Source organism: Trichechus manatus, unplaced genomic scaffold (genome assembly GCF_000243295.1).
Source record: "Trichechus manatus latirostris isolate Lorelei unplaced genomic scaffold, TriManLat1.0 scaffold00002, whole genome shotgun sequence".
NCBI classification, from domain to species: Eukaryota; Metazoa; Chordata; class Mammalia; order Sirenia; family Trichechidae; genus Trichechus; species Trichechus manatus.
This window is the reverse complement of record NW_004443938.1, coordinates 11,501,290-11,527,125: the sequence shown is the minus strand read 5'-3', so window position 1 is coordinate 11,527,125 and position 25,836 is coordinate 11,501,290. Positions and strand designations below refer to the sequence as shown.

At 42.6% G+C, this 25,836-nt stretch overlaps 1 protein-coding gene across 1 annotated transcript in view; it reads left to right on the top strand.

Moving 5' to 3' along the window:
- The window catches only part of FNDC1 (fibronectin type III domain containing 1), a 116,230-nt gene extending 93,722 nt beyond the window's left edge, over nucleotides 1-22,508 (top strand). Inside the window, exons 19-26 of the mRNA XM_012554584.1 lie at nucleotides 3,664-3,807; nucleotides 5,994-6,224; nucleotides 9,677-9,785; nucleotides 16,192-16,271; nucleotides 18,083-18,112; nucleotides 18,825-18,986; nucleotides 20,248-20,370; nucleotides 22,393-22,508. Coding sequence (XP_012410038.1) covers nucleotides 3,664-3,807; nucleotides 5,994-6,224; nucleotides 9,677-9,785; nucleotides 16,192-16,271; nucleotides 18,083-18,112; nucleotides 18,825-18,986; nucleotides 20,248-20,370; nucleotides 22,393-22,508 — 995 coding nt within the window. The remainder of the gene's footprint in view (nucleotides 1-3,663; nucleotides 3,808-5,993; nucleotides 6,225-9,676; nucleotides 9,786-16,191; nucleotides 16,272-18,082; nucleotides 18,113-18,824; nucleotides 18,987-20,247; nucleotides 20,371-22,392) is intronic.
- Nucleotides 22,509-25,836: the final 3,328 nt, after the last annotated feature.

The window sequence follows — 25,836 nt, the reverse complement described above, 5'->3', positions numbered from 1 at the left end:
CTATCTAGTTAGTGAATACCGCTCTCCCTCCCTACCCACACTTGTAACCATCAAAGAATGTTTTCTTCTGTGTTTAAACCATTTCTTGAGTTCTTATAATAGTGCTCTCACAATATTTATCCTTTTGCAACTGACTAATTTCACTCAGCATGCCTTCCAGATTCATCCATGTTATGAGATGTTTCACAGATTCATCATCGTTCTTTATCATTGTGTAGTATTCCATAGTGTGAATATACCATAATTTGTTTATCCATTCGTCCATTGATGGGCACCTAGGTTGTTTCTGTCTTTTTGCTATCGTGAACAGTGTTGCAGTGAACATGGGTGTGCATATTATCTATTCATGTGACAGCTCTTATTTCTCTAGGATATATTCCAAGAGTAGGATTGCTGGATCATGTGGTACTTCTATTTCTAGCTTTTTAAGGAAGTGCCAGATCGATTTCCAACGTAGTTGTACCATTTTACATTCCCACCAACAGTGTATAAGTGTTCCAGTCTCTCCACTGCCTCTCCAACATTTATTATTTTGTGTTTTTTTAATTAATGCTAGCCTTGTTGGGGTGAGATGGTATCTCATTGTATTTTGGCTTGCATTTCTCTAATGGCTAATGCTCATGAGCATTTCCTCATGTATCTGGTAGCCGCCTGAATGTCTTCTTTGGTGAAGTGCCTGTTCATATCCTTTGCCCATTTTTTAATTGGGTTATTTGTCTTTTTGTTGAGGTTTTGCAGTATCTCGTAGATTTTAGAGATTAGACACTGATTAGATTTGTCATAGCCAGAGTTTTTTTCCCAGTCTGTAGGTTGTCTTTTGACTCTTTTGGTGACGTCTTTTGATGAGCATATAAGTGTTTGATTTTTAGGAGCTCCCAGTTGCCTAGTTTCTCTTCTGGTGTTTGTGCATTGTTACTTATGGTTTGTATTTTGTTTATGTATTAGGGCTCCTAGCATTCTCCCTATTTTTTCTTCCATGATTTTTATCGTTTTAGATATTATATTTAGGTCTTTGATCCATTTTGAGTTAGTTGTGCATGGTGTGAGGTATAGTCGTTTCATTTTTTTGCAGATGGATATCCACTTACGCCAGCACCGTTTGTTAAAGAGACTGTCTTTTCCCCAGTTAACGGACTTTGGGCCTTTGTCAAATATCAGCTGCTCATAGGTGGATGAATTTACATCTGGATTCTCAATTCTGTTCCATTGGTCTCTGTATCTGTTGTTGTACCAGTACCAGGCTGTTTTGACTACCATAGCAGTATAGTAGGTCTAAAATCGGGTAGTGTGAGGCCTCCCACTTTGTTCTTCTTCAGTAATGAGTTTCTTATCTGAGGCCTCTTCCCTTTCCATATGAAGTTGGTGATTTATTTCTCCATCTCATTACAAAATGTCATTGGAATTTGGATCGGGATTGCATTGTATCTCTAGATCGCTTTGGGTAGAATCGACATTTTCATAATGTTGAGTCTTCCTATCCATGAGCAAGGTTTGTTTTTCCACTTATGTAGGTCTCTTTTGGTTTCTTGCAGTAGTGTCTTGTAGTTTTTTTTGTATAGGTCTTTTATGTTTCTGGTTAGATAGATTCTTAAGTATTTTATCTTCTTGGGGGCTATTGTAAATGGTATTGATTTGGTGATTTCCTCTTCGAAGTTCTCTTTGTTGGTGTAGAGGAATCCAACTGATTTTTGTATGTTTATCTTGTATCCTGATACTTTGCTGCAATCTTCCTTTAGTTCCAGTAGTTTTCCTGTGGATTCTTTGGGGTTTTCTGTGTATAAGGTCATATCATCTGCGAATAGAGATACTTTGACTTCTTCCTTACCAATTTGGCTGCCCTTTATTTCTTTTTCTGGCCTAATTGCTCTGCCTAGGACCTCAGCACAATGTTGAATACGAGTGGTGATAAAGGACATCCTTGTCTGGTTCCCATTCTCAAGGGGAATGCTTTCAGACTCCCTCCATTTAGGATGATGTTGGCTGTTGGCTTTGTATAAATGCTCTTTATTATGTTGAAGAATTTCCATTCTATTCCTATTTTGCTGAGAGTTTTTATCATGAATGGGTGTTGGACTTTGTCAAATGCCTTTTCTGCATCAGTTGATAAGATCGTATGGTTTTTGTCTTTTGCTTTATGTGATAGATTACACTGATTGTTTTTCTAATGTTGAACCATCCCTGCATACCTGGTATGAATCCCACTTGGTTATGGTGGATTATTTTTTTGATATGTTGTTGAATTCTATTGGCTAGAATTTTGTTGAGGATTTTTGTGTCTATGTTCATGAGGGATATTGGTCTGTAATTTTCTTTTTTTGTGGTGTCTTTACCTGGTTTTGGTATCCGGGTTATGCTGGCTCTTTTTGTTTTTTTAAATTGTGCTTTAGGTAAAAGTTTACAGTTAAAGTTAATTTCTCATACGAAATTATATACACATATTGTTATGTGACACTAGCTGCAATCGCTACAATGTGACAGCACACTCCTCCATTCCACCCCAGGTTTCCTGTGTGCATCCAACCAGCTCCTGTCCATTCCCACCTTCTCATCCTGCCTCGGGACAGGAGTGGCCCATTTGGTCTTGTGTGTCTGCTTGAACTAAGAAGCACACTCCTCACAAGCATTGTTTTATGTTTTATAGTCCAGTCTAATCTTTGTCTGAAGAGTAGGCTTCGGGAATGGTTTTACTTCTGGGTTAAAGAGCATTCGGGGGCCATGGCTTTGGGGGTTCCTCCAGTCTCAGTCAGACCATTAAGTCTGGTCTTTTTACATGAATTTGAGTTTTGCTCCACACTTTTCTCCCACTCTGTCAGGGACAAAAGGAGGTTTCGTGTTGTTAGTTGTCACTGAGTTGGCTTGGACTCATGGAGACCTTATGTTTAACAGAATGAAACATTGCCCAGTCTTGCACCATCTTCACCATGAATGCATGTCAAACAGCTCTTTTTCTTTAGATCACATGTGTATGTTTGAGTCCATTGTTGTGTTTGCTGTGTCAGCCCATCTAATGGAGAGTTTCCCCTGTCTCGCTGACCACACATGACGTCCTTTTCTAGTGACTGGTCTTTCCTAAGGACGAGTCCAAAGTAAGCAGTCAAAGTCTCACCATCCCCGTTTCTTGAAAATACTAAGCACTTTTAAAATTATCTTTGAGCACTTGAAAGGGGAGCGAAAATTTATTTTCTTTTTCACATATTGAAAGATTTGTTCTCTCACAGGATTACCCCATCACTCTCCCTGAACAAGGGCCATACGCAGAAGACAGGTCAAGAAAAAATATTTAATGTTATTTTCTGATGCAAATCTTTTACGATTCTGAAAGTGAAAATTATTCAGGTGGAGGATGACCTTGGATTAGTCACATGAAAGCACTAGGCTGGATGAATTCTAAAGTGTCCAGCTCTGATCCCAGTGTGTAATTTTTCTGGTCCTGCGAGTCCTTTTTTTTTCCCTCCCTTCCTCTCTCTCATCTGCAGCTGCTTTTCTGAGGGAACTGAAATGAAGAAAAATACTATTTTATTAGAAACAAATTGTGTGTAGGCATAGCATTTATTTTACTTTTTTTTTTAAATCTAGAATTGAATCTTAAAAGGTGTCTTTTGACTGACAATAGTGCTGCTTTTCTGGAAGTGCCTGATTACAAAACTTTCATATAATTTTCAGATTATGAATTTGAGACTGTGAGGCCACCAGCCACCACCAAGCCCTCAACAACTGTGGCCACACCAAGGGTCATTTCACCAGAAGGGTCAATCAGCTCTTTCCCTGAGGAAGAATTTGATCTGGCTGGAAAGAAACGATTTGTTGGTAACTATAGCTTCCTTAATAAGAGAAACATTGGTTGTTAACTTTTGCTCTTTGGTGCTTTGAAAAAGAAGAGCATAACTAATTTCTTGGCCCAGCATTTTGAGAGCAAGTTTTCCCAGACTGAAGCTTCCGTTGGAGATGGTTCAGTGAGTCAGTGCTGTTTAGATGTGCAGTAATTTGCTTTCTTCCAAAGTTGAAGAGGAGGGAATGCAGGAGGACTTTTGATGCCTTTGACAGAGTAGAGTTTAGAAAGAGTTGCCTTGTTTAGACTAAGTAAGGAACATTTTTAAAAAGTCATCAGGACCCGGGAAAATGAGCGTTCTTAATGTAGGCAACTTTTCTAAAACAAGACTTAACCACCGGCGTTGTCCATGTGTTATTAACTTTATCCTAAAAGATTGGCAGTTGAATGAATTGACAAGCGCCCTAGTGGCACAGTGGTTAAGCACTCAGCTGCTAACCAAAAGGTCAGCTGTTCGAACCCGCTCCAGCTGCTCCACAGAAAAAAGATGTGGCAGTCTGCTCCTATAAAGATTACAGCCTTGGAAACCCTATGGGGCGGTTCTACCCTGTCCTGTATGGTCACCATGAGTGATTATTATACTTTCCCAAAGCCAGAGGTGTTTTCCTTCAGTTATTTCCTACAATTGTCATTTTCTTCAAGGACTCAACATCCAGAGATTTATTTTCTTTTTCTCTCAGTCACTATAACAATTTCCAGTAGGAAATTACATTTCACTAAAATGTGTTTTATCCCCTCTGTGAGCCTTCCTTTCCCATGCCCTTAATGAATTTTGCTAATGAGGCAGTTGGATTCATATCACACATTTCCGTTTCTAAAACAAATGTCCTGCCATGAGCAGAGAACAACCCTTGCCAGCCAAGATGTGGTCATGGAGAGCCTAAACCACGCGTACTTGAAGAACAAGAACATTAACTGGAGGTGGCATTCCTGAGGCCCTTGTTAACGCCGCTCCACACAAGGCAGCAGCCTGGCTGAGTTTACCAAAGACTCTGACTTTCCTCTCTACTGTTCCATGGCAGAAAGTGAAATGCTTTCAGTGCTAATATTAGCCTTCCAAAGAACTCTTCTAATGCCTGAAAGGCTGACTATTGTCTGGCTATTTTCATATGTTCTATAACTTTATAAAGCATAATAAGGCTACTCCCCAAAGCTTCCTTATGGGATCCATGGACAAGCCTGAAAGGCCTAATTTTATACAAATTATTGGAACATAGAGGAGTTACAAACTGCATTCAGTTCAGCCACTGGGAATGAGAACCCAGTGCCAAAAGATGCAATGGAATGTTTAGAAATTACCAGAAATTGTTACTTGAGAGTCTTGCATGTATCAAGCTCCAACCTCAATCTCTTGGCGTTTCTCACTTCTTAAAGATGGAATAGAATAAAAAGAACTGTGGACAGCAGTTAAAAGAGTCCCCTGCCTGACCCATGCTTAGTGGGTACCCTTTCAGCATCAGAAGTCTCAGCTGGAACATGGGGCAAATAGTCCATGTCCTGCCTTACTCACAGGGCTCTTGTACAGACTGAAATAATGGGTGTAGAAAAGCTTGACCTTGTCTATGAATGTAAGCAGCTATCATTGTACTGAGTAGTAATGTTGTAGAAGGCTGTCCTGACCTGGTTTTGTGCACACATATACCAGGTGGTTGTGGGAAGTTGTGAACTGCCAGGGGAGGCCAGCCGGGGCTAAGGGGCAGTGAGCTAGAGGCCGTACATTTTGATTGGTGTATATCTTTTTCTGGCTCCAAGACAGTCTAGGAATGAACTGGGTGGAGAGAACTCTAGTTAAGTGTCCTCTGACCTTACTCACACTTTTTCAAATATTTGGGAATAGGGTGGCAAGACGCTGCAGGCCTATATTACATTGAATTATAGTTTGAGAGATCTTTCATAATCACTTTGAGGATGTGGTCATTGGTATTGATAGGGCAGCAGGATCTTTTGAAGCCACCAGACTGAAAGGTAAATTTGGGTCCATAAAGGATCATTAAGGAGAGCTGGGGAGGTGCTTTTGAGATTGGGGTCTGGGCCAGTGGCCCTGGAACCTGTGTCTATCAGGGAGAGACTGAATGGCAGGTCTGACTTCATGGAGCAGATGTTGTGTTCCTGCCTCCAGAGAAAGCTTTCAGCAATCTGATTGGGTGTGTCTGTTCTTTTCCAGCTCCTTATGTGACGTACCTAAATAAGGACCCCTCAGCTCCATGCTCCCTGACTGACGCTCTAGATCACTTCCAAGTGGACAGCCTGGATGAAATCATTCCAAATGAACTGAGGAAGAGTGATCTACCCCCTCAGCACACTCCCCGCAACATCACTGTGGTTGCTGTGGAAGGCTGCCACTCATTTGTCATCGTGGACTGGGACAAAGCCTCCCCTGGAGATGTGGTGACAGGTGTGTTCTAGGCAGGTGCTCCAAGTTCCCATTGTAGGTGGGAAATAGAGACAATAACAGATGGAGGGATAAGTGGATGGATTGATGAATGAATGAATGTATGCATGAGTAGATGGATGGATGGATGAGTGAATGAATAGATGAGTGGATGGATGGAAGGATGGATGGATGCATGGATGGATGGATAGTTGGATGAACGGGTGGATGGGTGAGTGAATGGATGGATGGATTGTTAGATGAGTGTGGATGGATGGTTGAGTAGATGGATTGATGGATTGAATGGATGAATGCAGATGTCTTCTTTCAACAGGATGAAATATAGGCAATGAGAGAAGCTTTGTGGGGCGGTAAAAAGAGCACTGGATGGAAATCAGAAGACCTGAATTCTAGTCCTGACGGCTTTATGTGACCTTGAGCTAGCTACTTCATCTTATCTTACGTGTAAAATATTGCTACATCTCTTACATTTTGTAATCTTGCATATTACCAGGGAGTGCAAGTAGCCACATGTAAGATCAGATCCTGTGGCAAGAGTGATGAAAGGCTTCTACTGAGTCCCAAAATTGGGACTCAGCCTTCTCCTCTTTTCCCATGCTTACTGGTCGCAAAACCAATTTGGGTGCTTTTGAAATTCTTTATGTGGGAATTGAATGTGATAGGAAAATGCCCAAGGATCTTGAACTAATGAGTGTATGAGCTAGGTCTTGGCCTGTGAAATGTTCATGAGTTCATATGACTCTGTCAAGGATATACTTGAGGATGATGTTGGTTGCTGCTGAGTCAGTTCCAACTCATAGCAACCCCATATGTGCAAAGTAGAACTGCTCCATAGGGTTTTCAAGGCTATGACCTTTTGGAAGCAGATCACCAGGCCTGTCTCCAAAGAGTCTCTGCATGGGTTAGAACTGCCAACCTTTCGCTAGTAGTCGAGTGCTTAACCGTTTTCACCACCCAGGGTCTCCTGTATTTGAGGATAAATGTGTTGAAATATGATTTTACAGAAAGAGAATTGATATTTTCTTTGAATAGTCCCTTCCTATCTATTGTATAAGAGGAAGGAATACGTGTATGACTGTGTGTGTCTTGGGACTGAGGGCGGTGGTGGTGTATAAGGTCAGAGCTTGACATATTATCTGTCACTATTACGCTAGTGTGATTAATATCATTCACAATTTCTAGTGCTTTTATTTTATGCCCCCAATATTTTCTCTCCGAATGAGAAAAAATTATAAGAACATCCAAAGAGCAACTTTTCTTATGGAGTTTGCACAGCTGCCTAAAAGGCAAGATTAGGGACACAGGAAAGGATGCCCCTGAGTATTCTGCAGAGTGAGGTTAAAGGGCTTAAGATGGTAAATTGGAGTCTTTGGTGGAAATAAAAAGTGCTGTCACTGCAGAGTGCATGCTGCATGGGCCCGTTTCTGTGAAGCCCAGTACGTTACTAATAGAAAGCAAAGAAATCAATCAGCCAAAAAAAAAAAAAATCCTATTGATTGAATATGGTTTTTATGAATGGCAGTTTTTCAAAACAAGCAAGCAAACAAGCACACAAAAGAAATAATTGAAAGCCTTATTTTAAGCTGTTAACGTAATAGGCTTTTGATCGACTGCATAATAGGTATTACTTAACATAAATACACCGCTACACAGTGATCCCTGGGGCTTTCACAAAATACTGGCTAAGAAGAGGACCTCCTCTCCCCCACAGCTGCACCGAGGAGTCTCAAGTGTCTGTGCAGAGAGGACGGAGCCCTCAGAGAACACAATTCCCAGTCACTGTCTCTGGAACTTAATTCAGACGCAATCCCTGTATCATCCTGTAGAGGTCGTGCTTCTGGAACCGAGGTGTTTTTGTTAACTTTGCAGTCAGTCAGGCATTGCAAGGCTTCCAGCACTCCAAGAGACCATGGTGTCATCATATCCATCACTTACCCTACACTACCCTGAAGCCACAGCCCAGCACACTAATCATGACTGCTGACGTCACTCGCATAAATATCATAGATGAGGTATTCACAGGGATTTGGGCCCTCCCATCTAAAGTTATGCCAACTCCTATCAAGCTGATTACTGTGGAACATTCCAGCGCATGTCAGCTGCAGTGTGGCGAAAACCCAGCAGACCCCTACAGGTGAAAGGAGAAGATAGGGGAGCTCTTCTTCAGTGAGTGAATCAGGCACTGGCTCTCTTACCTGCTGAGAACTAAGAAGCCAAACGGATATATGTGTTGTTATTAGCTGCCATCAAGTGGACCTCTTACTCATCGTGACCCCATGCACAACCGGATTGGACCGTTGTGATTCATAGGGCTTTCACTGGTTGATCTTCAGAAGTAGGTCACCAGGCCTTTCTTCCTAGTCTGTCTTAGTCCGAACGCTCCATTGAAACCTGTCAGCATCACAGCAACACACAGACCCCCTCTGACAGACAGGTGGTGCATCCTAAATGGGATCCACCAGCAGGACATTTGGATTCTGGTAGCTATGGAATATGGCAAGTGCTGTGCTGATTTTCATTTGTTGTTCTTTCTTTCCCAAGCAGTCAAGTCAATGTATAACAAGGTGGAACCCAAACAATACAAAGCTCCTGGAGAGCAAATATGCTTGCAGGCAGTTGCTTTTCATTTTGATAAGAACAACAGAGAAGTCAAGGGGTTACTCTGTGCTCAGCAAGTACATTGTCAAAACCTCAGAGCCCTCAAAATTCAGACACAAGGATAAGCAGAAAAACCTGCACACCACAGAGAAACAGGCATTAGCTGATGGAACCTAGAGGTCAAAGAGTATGAGCTGTGCCAGCCCCCCTCAAAGCTAGGCTTTATATGGCACACTTGGGAGCCTTGAGACAGCACTATGTGTGTGTGTCATTATTCTGTGCAACCTCACTCCCCAACAATATGGCTACGGCTTCACTGTCATCAAAGGTGGGAGGGAATCCTATGGAGATAGCACACGTCACAGGTTCTCACTAAATTCTGTTGAAAAACGAAAAGAATGAATCTCCTCAAGCGAGCTGTGTGCAAAGGGTTTCAGAGCCACATCTGCCTGGCTTCTGTTCCCAGCTTGCCCATTTGTTGGCTGCGTGTGACCCTAATCCAGCTTCTACTCTCTTTGTATCACCAGAATGGCTCTTGGTAAGGTAACAATGATCACATGTTGCTAAATAAAGTAGTTTAGCTCTTAGATGCACTTGATCTTACTGATGGCTTCCTTCTTCTTGACTTGTGCGTTCCAGTTCTCGCCATCTTTCAATCTCTGCTGCAGGCTCACCCTCTTTGACCTCAACATTAATGTTGGAATTTCTTAAGACTTGGTCGTAGGTCCTCTTCCTGAGCCTCTCTCATGGAGCTGTGTCCCCGGCACTGCCTCACCCCCATCTTTCTTCCCTGGATGATGTCTCTTCTGGGATTTGACTCCTTGATGCACTGGGTTCTTCTTTACTTCTGTTTGCAGGTTACCTGGTCTACAGTGCATCCTATGAAGACTTCATCAGGAACAAGTGGTCCACTCAAGCTTCATCGGTAACTCATTTGCCCATTGAGAACCTGAAGCCAAACACAAGGTATGAGGTGTCAGTCATTTAGAAACCAGAAATGAGACCTTGTTTGCATGGCCATAGATTGACCTTAGGTTGAAAAGGAGAGGATTGTTCAAAATGTATTTATGATTTCTTTTGAGTTCTGTTTAGTTCTCACAGAATGTCAAAGAATGCTTACCATATGTCAAGTATTTTTTCCTAGGAGAAAATTACTATGTGTATTGTAATGGTTAAGGAGGTATGGTGGTGCAGTGGTTAAAGTGCTCACCAGTCTCTCCCTGAGAGAAAGATATGGAAGTCTGCTTCCATAAAGATATACAGCCTTGGAAACCCTATGGGACAGTTCTGTGCTCTTCTACAGGATCACTATGAGTCAGAATTGACTTGACAGCAGTGGGTTGGGTTTGGTTTTGGTATTGTAATGGTTAGGTTATTTTGCTTATGTTTTGTTCTGTACTTTCCAGAGACCAAACACTACCTACCATTGGGGAAAGAAATGTTCGATGTGTTGAAAGGGAATTGATTCATTTTTAGTCACCCAGGTAGTGGCATTACGCAACATCACTTTCATGTATGACATTAATGGAATAGCAATTGCTAAACATTCTAATTAATTGAGATACTCATCTCTATGATGTAGATATTCATACCATTCAAGAAAGATGCGTCTTACACCTTAATAAAGGTTATAGGCATGTCTTCTGACACTGGGCAGTGGCTGGCTGGCCAGAGTGCCATTCAGGGAGCTAGTGTTTATAGCCCTGAGGGTGAAATATGCAAAACTTGTTCCCTGAGATAGAAAGAGGATGCGTGTTCATTTCTTCTCTTACACTGTCTGGTTTGGATGGTATTGATCATCAGGAAACCTTCTCTGGAGAGTGAACACGGGCAAAACATCAAGCACATGAGGGTCGAGCAATGGTGTGCTGCTAAACTGACTTTCTCCCCACTAAAACCCTATTGCCATCGAGTCAGTTCCAACTCATAGCGACCGTGTAGGACAGAGAACGGCCCCATAGAATTTCCAAGGCTGTAATCTTCCTGGAAGCAGACTGCCACATCTTTCTCCTACTGTGCAGATGGTGGGTTCAAACCGTCAACCTTTCGGTTAGCAGCTGAGCTCTTAGCCACTGCGCCATCCGTACGCTAATTCATGGTATCACCCCCTATGCTAATTACCACAATATTGTAGAGAAAACACCAGAAAATTTGACAAAATCAGTGACTATAAAAACATCAGCAGGAGTGAAAACAACCACATGACTCGAAGCGTCATTGTATTTGGGTAATAATGACAACTCTGACCAGAGCACATGAGAAGGTTCAGAAAGTAAATTAGCATAGAGTTTTAGCCTTATAAGTATATTTATACATGTTAGCTGGGCTTATGAAAAAAAATTTTGTTGTTATAACTAACTACATGGATTTAAAAAAAAAAAAATTTCTGCTGAAACACTGCACAAAAATTTTATAGACAATCATTTTGGTGTCACCCCCTCTGACAGTGTCACCGCATCCCCCGCACATCCCTAGTGACACCACTGGCCATCAGGGCTGCTTGTTATCCCCCTCTCCAAAAACAAAAAAGCCATGATTTGCAGTGTTTGCCAATTTCTGTGGTGTAAATACTTCTGCCATGGTCAATGTCAAGCTACCAGTGAGCTTTCAAAACTTCTGAGCACTTAATGTTTGACTCTTACAAGCAAGTTCAGATGGCTCACACATACCACATCTGCCTAGCAAAGAGCTCCAAGTGATGTGGCAGTTGACCTCAGGTCTCATTTTCCACTCAGAGGGCCACAGAGAAGGTTGGGACAAATGCCTCTGTTAAACAGACATGCTCAAGGGGACAGCATCTGGGACTATTTTCTTTATTTTTCCATAATAGTAGTGAAAACTTGATTAAAGAAAACAAAAACAATAAAATTAGAGAAAACAGGATCAACACCCATTGTGTGTGTGTGTGTGTGTGTGTGTGTGGTGACGATGCTTTTATAGTGCAGCCACAGTATCAAAGCACTCAAAGATGTCACCTCAATACCTGCAGTAGAGTTTGAATCCCAGTCTCCTGACTCCCCCAGTCTATCATGCTTTCCACACCTTCTGTGACCAGACTGATGTTGGGTTTTGAATAATGTCAAGAGATGGTTATGTAGGACGATGGTTTATTCCTTCTTTCAACAGGTATTTATCGAGTGCCTGTGATTCGTTCAATAAGAGCGTACTGAGTGTTTACTCTGTGCCAGGCACCATGTTATGCACTGGGGATAGAATGGGGTGGTATGAGTGTGTGCCTGTGTGTGTGTGTGGATGCATGTATGTGTGGGCATGTATGTGTCTATGCATGCATATATGTGTGTGCTCATGTATATGTGTGTGTGTGCATGTCTGTGTGTAATTGCATGTATGTGCGTACACATGTATATGTGTGCATGCATGTGTGCATAAACACACCATGTCCTGTCCTCATGGAGCTTACAGTCAGCTAGAGGAGACAGATTTTTTTTAAAAAGTAGCATAAATACAGACGTCCACTGGTGAGTGTTCTGAGGGAGAGTACTCTGTGCGATGAGAGTGCATAATTGGGGGATTTTTCTGAGCATGGAGGTAGAGGAGGCAGTCGGGCAAGCTTCCCTGGGGGAAAGGAGATCTGAAGAATAAGCAGTAGTTAACCTGGAGAAGGTGGGTGTGGGGTGAGGCAAGACTGCTCCAGGCCCAGGAGATGTCTGAAAACAGAGTGTCCCAGAAATCAAAGGAGACTGGTATGGACTTAGAGTGAGAGGACGCTGGGCAGAGCACTCCAGAGGGCCTTTGGGTTCCCCTTTGTTTCCCTCTCCCCACCTACCACAAGGTGGGAGAAGCTCCCACTATTATAGCCTCCTTCCCAGGACACCTACTGGCTAGCTGTTCTGGTGGAGAGCGCTGGCCAGGACACAGAGCGTGAGTGGCTGCCCCCGCACAGATGACCCCACAACCCTTCTGACCAGCTGCCAGGTTCTTCCAGCTAGGGAAGTGTGCAGATGGGGTGGTGGTGGTTCTTAGGTTCTGTTGAGTTGGTTCCAACTCATAGTGACCCTATGTACAACAAAACGAAACACTGCCTGGTCCTGCACCATCCTCACAATTGTTGCTATCTTTGAGCCCATTGTTGCAGCCCCTGTGTCAATCCATCTTATTGAGGGTCTTTCTCTTTTTCACTGCCCTTTTACTTTACCAAGCAGGATGTCCTTCTCCAGGGAAAGATCCCTCCTGATAACATGTCCAAAGTACGTGAGATGAAGTCTTGCCATCCTTGCTTCCAAGGAGCACTCTGGCTGTACTGCCTCCAAGACAGATTTGTTCATTCTTCTGGCAGTCCATGGTATATTCAGTATGCTTTACCAACACCATAATTCAAAGGCATCAATTCTTCTTTGGGCTTCCTTATTCATTGTTCATCTTTCACATGCGTATGAGGCAATTGAAAAGATCATGGCTTGAGTCAGGTGCACTTTAGTCCTCAAAGTGATGTCTTTGCTTTTGAACACTTTAAAGAGGTGAGGGCCTTCTTTTATTCCTGCGTTATCCTAATGCAGAATGTCTGAGATGGACTCTCGTTAGCAGTCTGTGTACTTACTCCACCAAGGCCACCCTTCCCACTGGTCTACACTGTTCTCAGGACTTCTCCTGGGAAACTCGTTTCAGAGTCCGTGTAGGGGATACAGGGAGTCTGTCTACCCTATAAGAGGAGCCAGAGTGTAAAAATCAGCCTTGGTTCTTTATAATCAAATCTTGTTTTTTACTTTAAATGGGCATTTCCTACCTTTGTCACCAGACCGGGCCCCAGATCATTTCTGGAGTCTGCGAATTTCAGATCCATACTCAGAGTACAAAGACTTGTCACAGTTGAGGCTATTCAAAAGAAGATGCCAGAAGCTTGTCGGAGAAGGCGAGGCGTGAATTGCTTCTGGGTGAGGCAGAGGCTCTTCAGAGTATGACATGTACATTTTAGTCCATCGAAACAGTTTAATGTGGTTTTTGTAAATGGCAATTTTACTTTTTTCCTAACTCTGCGTTGCTTTCGAGCTCAGCAAATTTAAATTTACGTTGACGCATTAGGTGGAATTCAAATGGAAATATGTCTTTGGGATTGTGGCATGTGGGCCTCTGTGGTGGACCAGAATCATCGTGTAGACAGGGAAAGTCCATGTGGAGGGTACTTAGGTTTCAGTGGTAAAACAAAACTGATACGGAAATCTGCATCGTCTCAGCCCATTAGTCATTTTTTGCTGTCTCCTTAATTACATAGTGAGGATCCCTTCTGGGGAGCTTGGGGAAGTGGTATCTGAATTACTCCAACTATGGCTAAAGAAACTCTTCAGCAGAAATGCCACATGTAGCCTCTGAATACAAGTGTCATCCCTTATGTTTTGATTCCTTTTTTGTTAAGGAAAAAAAAAATTCTCTGTAGAGGTTGACCAGTGTTGTTGACATAGGCCAACTCCAGTGCTTGACCTGGCTGCAGAGTGTCGCCTTAAATAACTCCACAACCACGGAGTAAAAGTCTGCATAATTGGGAGAACAGGAACTGCTGAGTGAATTGAGATTTGGAAACTCAGATGTTCTTAACTGGCTGTAGCTTTTTCTAAAAAATGAAATTTTTAAAACTCTCCTAAATGAGCTGTGACTTTCTTGAAAGACTTAAAACAAGACTGATTTTACCAAATGAGTTTTTTTTTCTTTTGTTTTCTGTTTAATTAAACCCAAAGTAAAACATCTGTGTCCTGTGAAGCCAGAGACCCCTTTGGTGATGTTCAGAGTCTTGGCGCACCGGGAGAGCTGGCTCAACAGGCATATAGGGCTTTGATCTCTGGTTATAAATAATTCTCCTTTTAAAAATTCAGTGCATTTTAATTAGCATATCTAATCTGTGTGCCAGACTTGATCAAATAAAGTATTTCGATCACTTAACGTTCCAAGCTGACCAGGAATTTCACTGCCATTTCCTTTATTTTATTAATCCCAAATATAGCCAGCCGAGTGTAACACTGAATTACTACATTCTTGCTGGCCAAAAGCCATAGGAAAAAGCTCTTAATGAGCTCTGTAAAATGGCAGAGGGCCACCAAGCACAGGGATTTTTACCCCCATAAGTGCCTTGGAAGAAAGGCCTGGTGATCTGCTTCTGTAAAGATTAGAGCCAAGAAAACCCCATGGGGCAGTTCTACTCTATAACACGTGGGGTCGCTATGAGTCAGAATCAACTCGACGGCATTGGGTTTTGGTTTTTGGTCTTTTTCCACCTGTAAGTAGCTAAAAAGGAGCCCTGGTGGCGCAATGGCTAAAGCAATTGACTGCTAACTGAAAAGCTGGCGGTTCGAAACCACCAGCAGCTCTCAGGAGAAAGATGTGGCGGTCTGCTTCCATGGAGATTTACAGCCTTGGAAACCCTGTGGGATACTGTGAGTCAAAATCCACTCGAGGGCAGTGGATTGGGTTCTAAGTAGCTAAGAGAGCACATATAATATCTGGGATCCCAAAGGTGAAGAAAATACGGAAGATTAGGAATAGACATAGTGGGTCACAACTGTGGTGTTGGTCTCCAGTCTGTTTCTATCCACTTTTTGCCTTTAGCTCATAAGAGTGAAAAGTAGGGTGCTTTGAGAGTCCCCACCTACTTGGCTATCAGTCTGCCTCTGGAAGAGCTATATCACACATTCTTTGTTCCAAGCCAAAGCCTAATCTTCAGCAAAGCCTCTTGCTCCAGGCTTTCTCCACTTCCCCTTCCTGGACTTGCTTCTCTTCCCTTCAGGCCCAGAAGCTGGACAGTGTTAGCCACTTCTAAGGCCACCCACTCCTGGCTCCAGGGCTCATGTAGCACTTGTCATGCCCCCAGGACATCGTTGTCACGTTAGTTCTACTGAGAAGCCAGCGCCTGGGCTTGATCTCCCTCTCTGCCAACAACGGAGTCAGAGTTGCATCGTTACTGGGTCAGATATCCTGGGCTCGAGTGATAAGAATTGGGGTAAGCCCTAGTCTCACAAGGGTGGGATCTGAGAGAGTCTTACCAGAGGTGAAACTAGAAAGAACCACCCACGTAGTAGCAACTCCTGTGCTCTCCGTAACGCACACTTGCCAAGTGATCAATTTGCTTAATACGCACCCTCTGTTCCCATGAGCCACCTGCTAATGCTATTATGTTAATTGTATTATTTTGAGAAGTTATCCAAAAATGCGAAAGTTCAGAAAAAATGTGAAGAAACGCCCGTGATCTATGCATTCGTAAATGTATATATATACACACTCATATGTATGTATATGTACATACATACATATGACTCAAACCCTGCCACAGAGTATTTGCTGAATAGTTTTGGAGTCTGTCTCGTAACACAAAAATTTATTTAAAAAATTTTTTTCTTTTTCAAAAAATGCTTTCTTCTGATTCCAGGTATTATTTTAAAGTTCAAGCCCAAAATCCTCATGGCTATGGGCCTGTCAGCCCTTCGGTCTCATTTGTTACGGAATCAGGTATGGAAGACTTCACGTTCTTATTTGCTTTCTCTCTTCTTAGAAACAAAACGAATAATCTAGAGCAATGACTACCATAGAAAACTAAAGAAGTAAAATCCTTACTTTTCTATTTAATCAGGTCTGATTGGATCTCTCTTTCCAAAATAAACATCATTTCCTTTCTTCTGTGTTCAAACTTGGATAATAAAATTAAAAGTAGTCTTCATTGGAGCTGCCCAGGGAGGCGAAAAGTTACACTCCAGTGAAAGGAAAAAAATCTGGTTTTCAACAATGTGGGAAAGATAACAAGGTTAAGTGTATCTGTAAAAGATTTAGTTGCAGAGTTTTTGGTTGGTTTTTTTTGATTGCAAACAGGTGAAGAGCATCAATGTCATTTGGTCTGAGAGGCAGTTGCTTCTCCAATAAATCAAGTCTCTAAGATGCTGCCTTTGCTAGGAGGCATAGATGGCTTTACTTGATCTTGATAATTCAGTTAAAATATTATTTGTACAAGCAATATCACTTAGAGGATTCCCTGCATTTGTGGATGCTGGTGTACAGAAGTCTTACTGTTAGCAGCTATGAAGTCGGCCCCCAACTCATGGCGATCCCATGCACAGTGAAAGGAAACCTGCCTGGTTCTGTGCTATCTCCATGATCAGTTGGGGATCGAACCATTGTGATCCATGGGTTTTCACTGACTGATTTTCAGAAGCAGATTGCCAGGTGTTTCTTCCTAGTCCATCTTAGTCTGGAAGCTCCATTGAAACCTGTTCAGCATCACGGCGACACCCAAGCTTCCATGGACAGATGGGTGGTAGGTGCGCATTAGGTCCTTCTGTAATATGTTCCTAGGGTCCATGGTCTGAGACAGCACACGGTAGAGCTGACCCACTGTGACCACTCTTGGGTTGGTGACCTTTTCGTACAGCAAACCAGCTGGAGGGGTCAGACTAACCTGTGACTCCGAGCCGGACCCGCTTCCAGAACAAAAATGGCTCTAGTTTCCATTTCATTAGATTATTCCATAAATATAGCTTACTCCTGGAAGATGTGCCATAGGAAGGTGTTTTTAAGTGTAATGATTCCAAACCTGCTGAATCAAAATATGTGGGAAAAATAAAATCTTTTGTGAAAATATTATACTGGAAATGTAGGCAAAAGACCGCAAGAGTGCTTTTTCCTATCACATTTAAGAAGTGTGTTTCTCACTAGTAATTGAGAAAGAGCAAGAGACAGCCATCACTAGTGGTTAATTTGCTAAAGTAAGGAATATTTCTGTGTTTAGGGTTGCATTTTCCAAAAATAAAACCGGCCTTTGGCACCTCTGAGAATTAACATGATAAAAGGTCTGTAGAAAAACCAGATCATTCAAACTTAAAAATATACCAGTAAACTCAGTTCTGAAATCTACTTGAGAGAAGGACATGATATAAATGTATTTTCTGGGGGCTGAAATGCAAAGTTTTAATAAGACAGCTTTCTTCTATTCTCGCCCAAGAAAATCTCTCACCAAAGATAGACATTTTTTAAAATAGTGATTCTATTGATTTATTTTGTATCACCCAATGTCAAAATCTTATTATTTTCAGGGACTCACAGTATCTAGGTAAATAGCAAGGCAATATGGCTAGAAAAGAGAATTTTCTCAAGAGAAAATGCCTGGAAGATAAAAACTAAGGAAAACCTTTGGATTATATCAAATAAGTGTTATTTTTACAAATCCATGTCCAGTTTGGTTAGCAATTTGCAGTACAGTAAATATTTTGACCCTTGGCGTGTTTGTGAAGTGTGATAGTGACGCCAATGATCTCCTTTTCATTCTGCAGACAATCCTCTGCTTGTGGTGAGGCCACCAGGTAAGTTCCTCGCCTTGGTCATCTTGACCTTCTTGTCATCAAGTTCAATATGAGATTGCTGTGATTACCCACAAATATAAATGCTGCACCTTTTTTTTTAATTCCATTTTTAGAATTTTCTGACAACTTCTATGATCTAGGGAAAAGAATAATCTGGGAATTCTTTGGTAGGGCCATAGCAGCCAATATCTATGAAAAACCATTACGGGGTAGCCAGTAGTTTTGAAGTAGATACATTTGTTCATATAGACCCTTTGGGGTCTTGAATTGCTCAAAAGATAGCAAAATGCATTGTGTACAACATATTCTTACTTTGTTTTCAAACAAACTGATAAAGCCCTATTGCTCAGGTTCAGGAGTCTGTGCTGAGACTTGATGGGGTGGGCGCCATAATGTCACTTCTGCCATTACAGCTTATTTTTCTTAAAGTTTAAAGGCTTTTTGTTAACTCTAAGAATTCCTTATAGAAATGTCAAGACCTTAAACATGTTCAGGTGAAAGGAACTCCCCAATTGCACTTCAGTACTAAGAAAGAAGGGGAAAGAGAATGAAGGTGCTAATTGGAGAGATGGGAACACATGAGGTGTGCTTTGCACAGAAAATTCCTGTGAAGAAGCAAAGGTCAATGAATGGGCTCAGTTTCCTGACACTGTGTGCAGGATCAAACACCGCAGAGCACTAGAACTTAGACAGTGTGTTTTGTGTTGTCAAGGTGGTGAGCCCATCTGGATCCCATTTACTTTCAAACACAACCCCGACTACACAGACTGTCACGGCCGACAGTACGTGAAGCGGACGTGGTACAAAAAGTTTGTGGGTGTCGTTCTCTGTAACTCCCTGAGGTATAAGATCTATCTCAGTGACAACCTGAAAGGTGGGTCTTTGGGCAGGTATGGAAAATTTTCATTTTGTTTAGGTGAGGATTTGACAAAGGAGGTGCATCAGAATGTATTCGAGGCCTGGACCTACCACACCTCACTGTGGCTCAAATACAAACCAGCTCATTCGTCTCTGTTTGGGACATACTAGTTTTTACATGGCATCCAAATATATTTCTCAAAAATCCACTACTTTTTAGCAGTAAAGCTAAAGTAAAGGCCTATTTTCTCTGCCATTAATTCAATAATAATGTAAGCTGGAAATACTGAGGAAAAATCTCCTCTCCCACCCCTGCCGCCAGCACAACTTTACAGAGAAATGATGTAGATAGCGAAATATATTCTGTGTCAGAATAAAACATGTATTGTTTTCAACACATTAGGTGATTAAGACAAAAAATAACATGAGTACTTTGAACTACTAACACGTTAACCATGCCATTTCTACCCAGCTGGCATTTGCCCCACCCATCTACACAAACTTATTTTTTTTAATTTCAAAACTTACAAACTTTTAATTTTTTCGTACATACAGTTCTTAAACTTTTCCGCAGGTATTCTATATTTTGTCACTGGTCAGTTATATTTGTTCATATTGTTTTCTTGCTAGCTGTGATCATCCCCCCCCCATCCCCACCCCGGAAGGTTCTCTTCCAACACCTGCTCTCTATTTGTCTCCTCTGCTCTTTTTCTTCTCTCCCACCACCACCCTTTTCCTCTCCTGCTTCAGAATTCCTAGGAGAGATTGCACAGCCATCTCCACTATCCCAGGATTGGGAGAAGCAACTTTGACCTACTATGTAGGGACAGTTCAGGACCATGGACAGCGTCACATGCCACAGACACACCCTCTCCTTCTAGTTGTGTATGAGAATAGGTTCTTCTATTTTTATAGAGCTTTTCATAATGTCTTTCACAATCATTTCATAATATATTCTCTTACTAGTATAATTTACCTAATTCTTTTTTAAAAATAACTCAGGAGTAAAAAAGGCTACCATTTATAGGCTGACACTGTCTGTAGTAACATTGTCCATTTATCGAACACTTGTTAAGTATTTAACATACATGATCTCGCTGAATCCATGGAACATTTATGAAGTTGGTCCCATTGTCACCATTTTTCATTTTCGGTAAGCTTGGCACTCAGAGTTTAAGTAATGTGCCCAGTCCAGATGGTCTCCAGAGTGCACACAGACTCCTAAACTCTAGGCCATTCTTTGGCTGTTTACCGGCCCATTATGTTCCTTTGTGCAGATACATTCTACAGCATTGGGGACAGCTGGGGAAGAGGTGAAGACCATTGCCAGTTTGTGGATTCACACCTTGATGGAAAAACAGGGCCTCAGTCCTACGTAGAAGCCTTACCTACCATTCCAGGTAATGTGAACAAATGCCCAATATATTGCACTAGGGGTCGGAGAAGAGGGCTGACATGAGGAGAAAATTCACTGTAGCTCTGCCTTCCACTTACCATTTGAAGATGGATGTTGGCAGCATTTTGGATCCTAAATCCAAAAAAATGAATCATCAGAATATTCCTATCATGTGCTGGGCTTAGGGTGGGCCTTGGAGAGGGAGGGTTACAAAGGAGCATAAGATCTTATCCCTGCTCTCAGGAACATGTTCTGTAGCTGGGAAGAACAAATGAATATGTGAAAAATAAGAGTGAATGGCTTAAAGTACAGATAATGACAAGAGATATGTCATATGGCTGCCATATTGCTACTTAATTGTGCAGCTTATAGCCACTATGTGAATTCAAAGGAGGCAGGCCACTTGAGGCTGTTGAGGAAGGTTTTCAGATGAGGCACAGTCTGGACTGAGTCTTCAAGACTGGCTGGACACACAATGATTGGAAGGCCTTCCAGGTAGAAGATGTCATGAGTCAAAGTCCAGAGAAGGTGAAGATAAACAAACACGCCAGCCGACCCTGAGCTGCTTCAGGAGATGGTGCAGCAACTCCTTGATTACGGGATTCTAAGACAAGGACAAACAGACTAACCTCAAAGCTTAACAACTTGTAATATGTTACCAACTCACCCAAGCTCCCCAAAGAGACAAACAACACAACTGGATAAAATCCAGCACCTTTTCATTATGCACTTAGCTCTTGCTGATCTGGTATTTTCAGGACATGAGGTGCTCTGATCTACCACATTTTTTAGTTTGGGAAAAAATACCATAGGTTGGTACACGAATGACCAATTTCAAAGAATTAAAATACAGTAAGATACACAAAACAGTAAAATAAGCCTACAAAATGTCTTAGTTTTTCCAGGATCTTGCAGTGCCCCCGGGTTGCTGTTATCTGTGTTTCACTGTGTGTCTGTGACTGCTGTCATTGTTTTCACTCTGAACAGAGGTGCTGGTTAACTAAGTGTACTCACTGGCAGAATGCCAAACCAAAACACCAAACCCGTTGCTGTCAAGTTGATTCTGACTCATAGCGACCCTGTAAGACAGAGTAGAACTGCCCCATCGGGTTTCCAAGGAGCGGCTGGTGGGTTTGAACTGCTGACCTTTTGGGTAGCAGCCAAGCTAACTGCTGCACCACCAGGGCTCCGGAATGCCATGTACCCCTTTATCTGGGAAAAGTAATCAGGGCCAAAGAAGTGAGAGCAGTTGTTGTTGGCAAAACTTCTTTGAGGAGGTTGAAGCATCACTTCTACTTCTACCAAGAAATGGATGGAAATACTTCAGCACTTCTTTGCTTTGAGAGATTTACTTGACAGATCTAAAAGTCTACCACAGGTTCTAAGAATTAAACATTGGAGGATTGCATTCTAGGCAAGTGTGAAGGGTTGGGAGGTTGTAAATTCTGTGAGGACCAGGTGGGAATCTGCTCAATGTTGTCAGCCCAGCTCAGGGCCTGCTCCACAGTGAGTGTTCAATACCAAACCAAACCCATTGCTGTTGAGTTGATTTCAACTCATAGCAACCCTGTAGGACAGAGTAGAACTGCTCCATAGGATTTCCAAGGCTGTAATCTTTATGGAAGCAGATTACCACATCTTTCTCCCACAGAGCGGCTGGTGGGTTCAAACCGCCAACCTACTGGTTAGCAGCTGAGTGTGTAACCACTGTGCCACCAGGGCTCTGAGTGTGCAACAGCAATTGCATCGAATTATCTTCTGGAGAGTGCACCAATGAACACACTTTCATACCTGTTTCAGACACATATGGGGCTGGATTATCCCCCAAATCATGCCTGAGAGGAATCTAATAGGCTGATGGACCATCACACAAAAATGGTTATGTCTATTTGGCAGTAACAATTGTCATAAGAACAACTTATCAGAGGTCTTCTGTCTGAAAGGAGGTTGAAGGATGAGATTTTTTCCTGTTGGTTTAGGTGCTTTGGATGCATTTTCTTCCCCTTTCTTTCTTCTTACCTTCCAGGCTACTATCGCCAGTATCGCCAGGAACCCGTCAGATTTGGTCACATTGGTTTCGGAACCCCCTACTACTATGTGGGTTGGTACGAGTGTGGGGTCTCCATCCCAGGAAAGTGGTAGCCACAGGACAGTCCTGCTGACAGTCACCCTGACCAGCCCCACTGACGAAGTTGCACTAGGGGCTGTGAGCAGGTGGTCGGGAGAGGAAGATAAAGACAGCATCCCAGCTCTACTGCCTCCAGGTGTCCAGAAGAGCAGATGATGATACTGTACATTCTGGTTATCTTCCATCTGGAGCTCTGTCTCACTTCATGGCCTGGACTACAAACAGGATTCAATTGTGATGCTCACATTGCTTCTCCACATTTTTTGTTTTATAATAGCACATCCCCCAGAGACATCAGAAACCAGCAGCTACGGGGGATGCCACTGCTTCACAGCGATTTTCAAACTTTTTAGACACAAAATTCAGACATTTCTGTATCCCCAGGCAACAGCATAAGCATGCTGTACTTGCTTCACGGAACGCTATCCACTCTCTGTTCTTTCATTGGCCTCCTCCAAAGCTAGCTGAATGTATGCTTCAGATCTCTTCGTATACAGTAGAACTGAATTACTAAAAACACCACCAAAGCAACCATATCCCACTTACAATTTATCCTATGGACTTACTCACTGCTAGACTAAATGTATCAAATCTTATTTGTAAATTCTCAATTTTGGTATATAAATATATATGTATATATGCATATACATATACATACTTGTCTGCAAGAATATTGATTAAAATTGCTACATTTGTACTTGTTCACTAGATGAATGTGTGTGGAACTTTTTGGAACAAAGGTGCTGTTTATTAGCATCTTTTAGAAGGGTCCAGGGAATATGTACTCTACTTAATGTAACGGAAGTGGAAAAGCTATGTGTTCCTCCTGTGAGTGCTACCGGACTACGGGAGTTAGTGGGACGCTGAGACACCAGCAATGATTGGTACCTGATCCGTACGACCCATCACTGCAAAGTGAGTGCTTTCTACTTAAGGAGGCCATCTTTTCACACCCAAGTGAAAAAAGCACTCTGCCTCTAGGGGAGTATATCCACTGTGGAGCAAGTCGGGATTCCTTCTAGCTAATCCTGCTCATAGCACCCATTGTGCAAAGTCAGGACCGCTCAAGCAGATCCTACCTTTGTCACCAATTGTATCAAACCAGTTCAGGGAGGCTGAGGTCATCCACCTCTGACAGCAAATATGTAGTAAATAAGAAATCCCACTCCACATGCCAACTGTGTCCTGTGGAAATCCCAGCCTCCTTTCCCTGGTTAGTCCAGACCCCAGCTGCTCTACACAGCCCTTTCGCACCCACCCCCATGCACCTGGTGCTAGGTCAGTGGGCACGGACTCCTTCTCTCTCTCACCTCCATTCACTTGGGGCCAGGTCAGCAGGCACCAGCTCCTTCCCTCTCTCATCCCCATTCACTTGGGGCCAGGTCAGCAGGCACCAACTCCTTCTCCCTCTTATCCCCATTCACCTGGGTCCAGATCAGTGGGCACTGGCCCCTTCTCTCTCATCCCCATTCACCTGGTGCTAAGTCAGCAGGCACCGACTCCTTCTCCCTCTTATCCCCATTCACCTGGGTCCAGATCAGTGGGCACCGGCCCCTTCTCTCTCATCCCCATTCACTTCGGGCCAAGTCAGCAGGCACCGGCCCCTTCTCTGTTTCTTAGGTGTGATAATCAGTTGGAACAACTCACAAACTCCAGAGAAAGGGCCATCTCTAATCTAGCAGAAAAAAGGATATAAACACATAGGGCAAGGCCCAGGAGGGTTCTTGGAGCAGAGCTTTCGTGTCCCCGGGGGATATACTTACCCTCCCAAGAGCAGATGTTCGCCCTCTTCACACAGGAAGCTCCACTGAGCCTCCATCTTCCAAGGCCTCTGTTGGCCTCCTCGTGTGGCTATGAGCAATGACGTCATGTCTCCTGAGCCTTAGTCAGTGTCAGGCCTCCAGGTGGTCTCTCGTGGTCTGGTTAGACCCTACTCATTGTCCTCAGGTATGGTCCAGCTCTCAGGAACCAGGACCAAAGGCCAAATTATTTACTGCTAGGAGGCTCCACATCTCACAACTATGTTTAGATATTGAGATTTAGGTCCCAAATGATTTAAAAATCCAGTTTTTAAAGGTCCTTTTCGCTTTCCTTCCTATCTCATTATTCACTCCTTGAAATATAAACATCTCACCTCTCTGTGCTACAACATGAGAGGGTTTATGTAGACAATTATTTTTAAAACATGATGTACTTTCCATGAGATTTGCTCATCCATGTCCCTCAGGCACTCTGTGGAATGAAGGTTTTGTCTCCTCTCATAAAGGTTTCACTATAAGAGAAGCTGGTGGAAACGAGCTAGAGGTAAACTCTCTTTTTTGTTTCCAGCTTGAGGGCTGCACCACTATGTAAGTGATTTATGGCAGAATGCAGCCCAGGCTCCTGAAGTAAATTATTTTCAGGAGGAGCACTGCCCATCTGGGGCCTCTGTAGCCTGTGCTGAGGTGAAAGCTGATGTAGCCGGTCGGTTTGAAGGTAAAGTTTACAAGGAAACCAGTAACTGCAGTGTTTTTTGATGGCACAGGGAGGTTTCACATTTTCTTCAAATTCCCCATTTCTCCTTCTACAAGAGACAACAGTGAAGAAAATGCAAGCATTCTGACAGCCTGGGAAAGGACTAGAATTCCTTAAGGGGACAGATTAGATAGCCAGCTCATATGTTACTCAGATTTTAGGTTGCAAAATAGGGTAGGAACTTTCAAGCAGCTTTGGGGTTCTTGTACATGAAAAGGGGATCATTAAAAAAGAATGTCTTGTAAACATTTTCACACACTGATTAACATTCAATGTGCTTCACCATGCCAAGCCAAAGATGTTTAAATATAGCTAAATTTTCTTAATAAGCACGTAACTTGTTTCTTTAATCCCCCTCCCCCAGCCCCAAACTTCTGTCCGGTTGTCTAGGCTGCTACTGGAGAGCGAGAAAGATGCCACACTGAGGCCCTTTGGGGGAGAACACCAGCAGATAGCATGTTTCCTGAAAACATTCCTCAGGCATAAAGAATTCGTTAGCGTGCACACGAGAAGAGCCATTTGGTCTGCCCTACAAGCCTGTCTTGGGGATGGGGCCGCCTTTGGAGGCAATGGGGATTAGGGCTCTGCAGAGAAGCGCAGCCAACTTCTTCTGGTGATTCACACCTTTCATGTACTAAGGGGCAGGGCACACTTCCTCTGGAGGATTTTATGCTCAATCCATATGCTACAGGGCACATTTCCTCTGAAGGATTTTTTTTTTTTTTTTTTTTACTTTTTTTTTGTTTGTTTATTTATTGTTGTAGTTTAAGTGAAAGTTTACATTTCAAGTTAGTCTCTTATACAAAAATTTATACATACATTGTTATG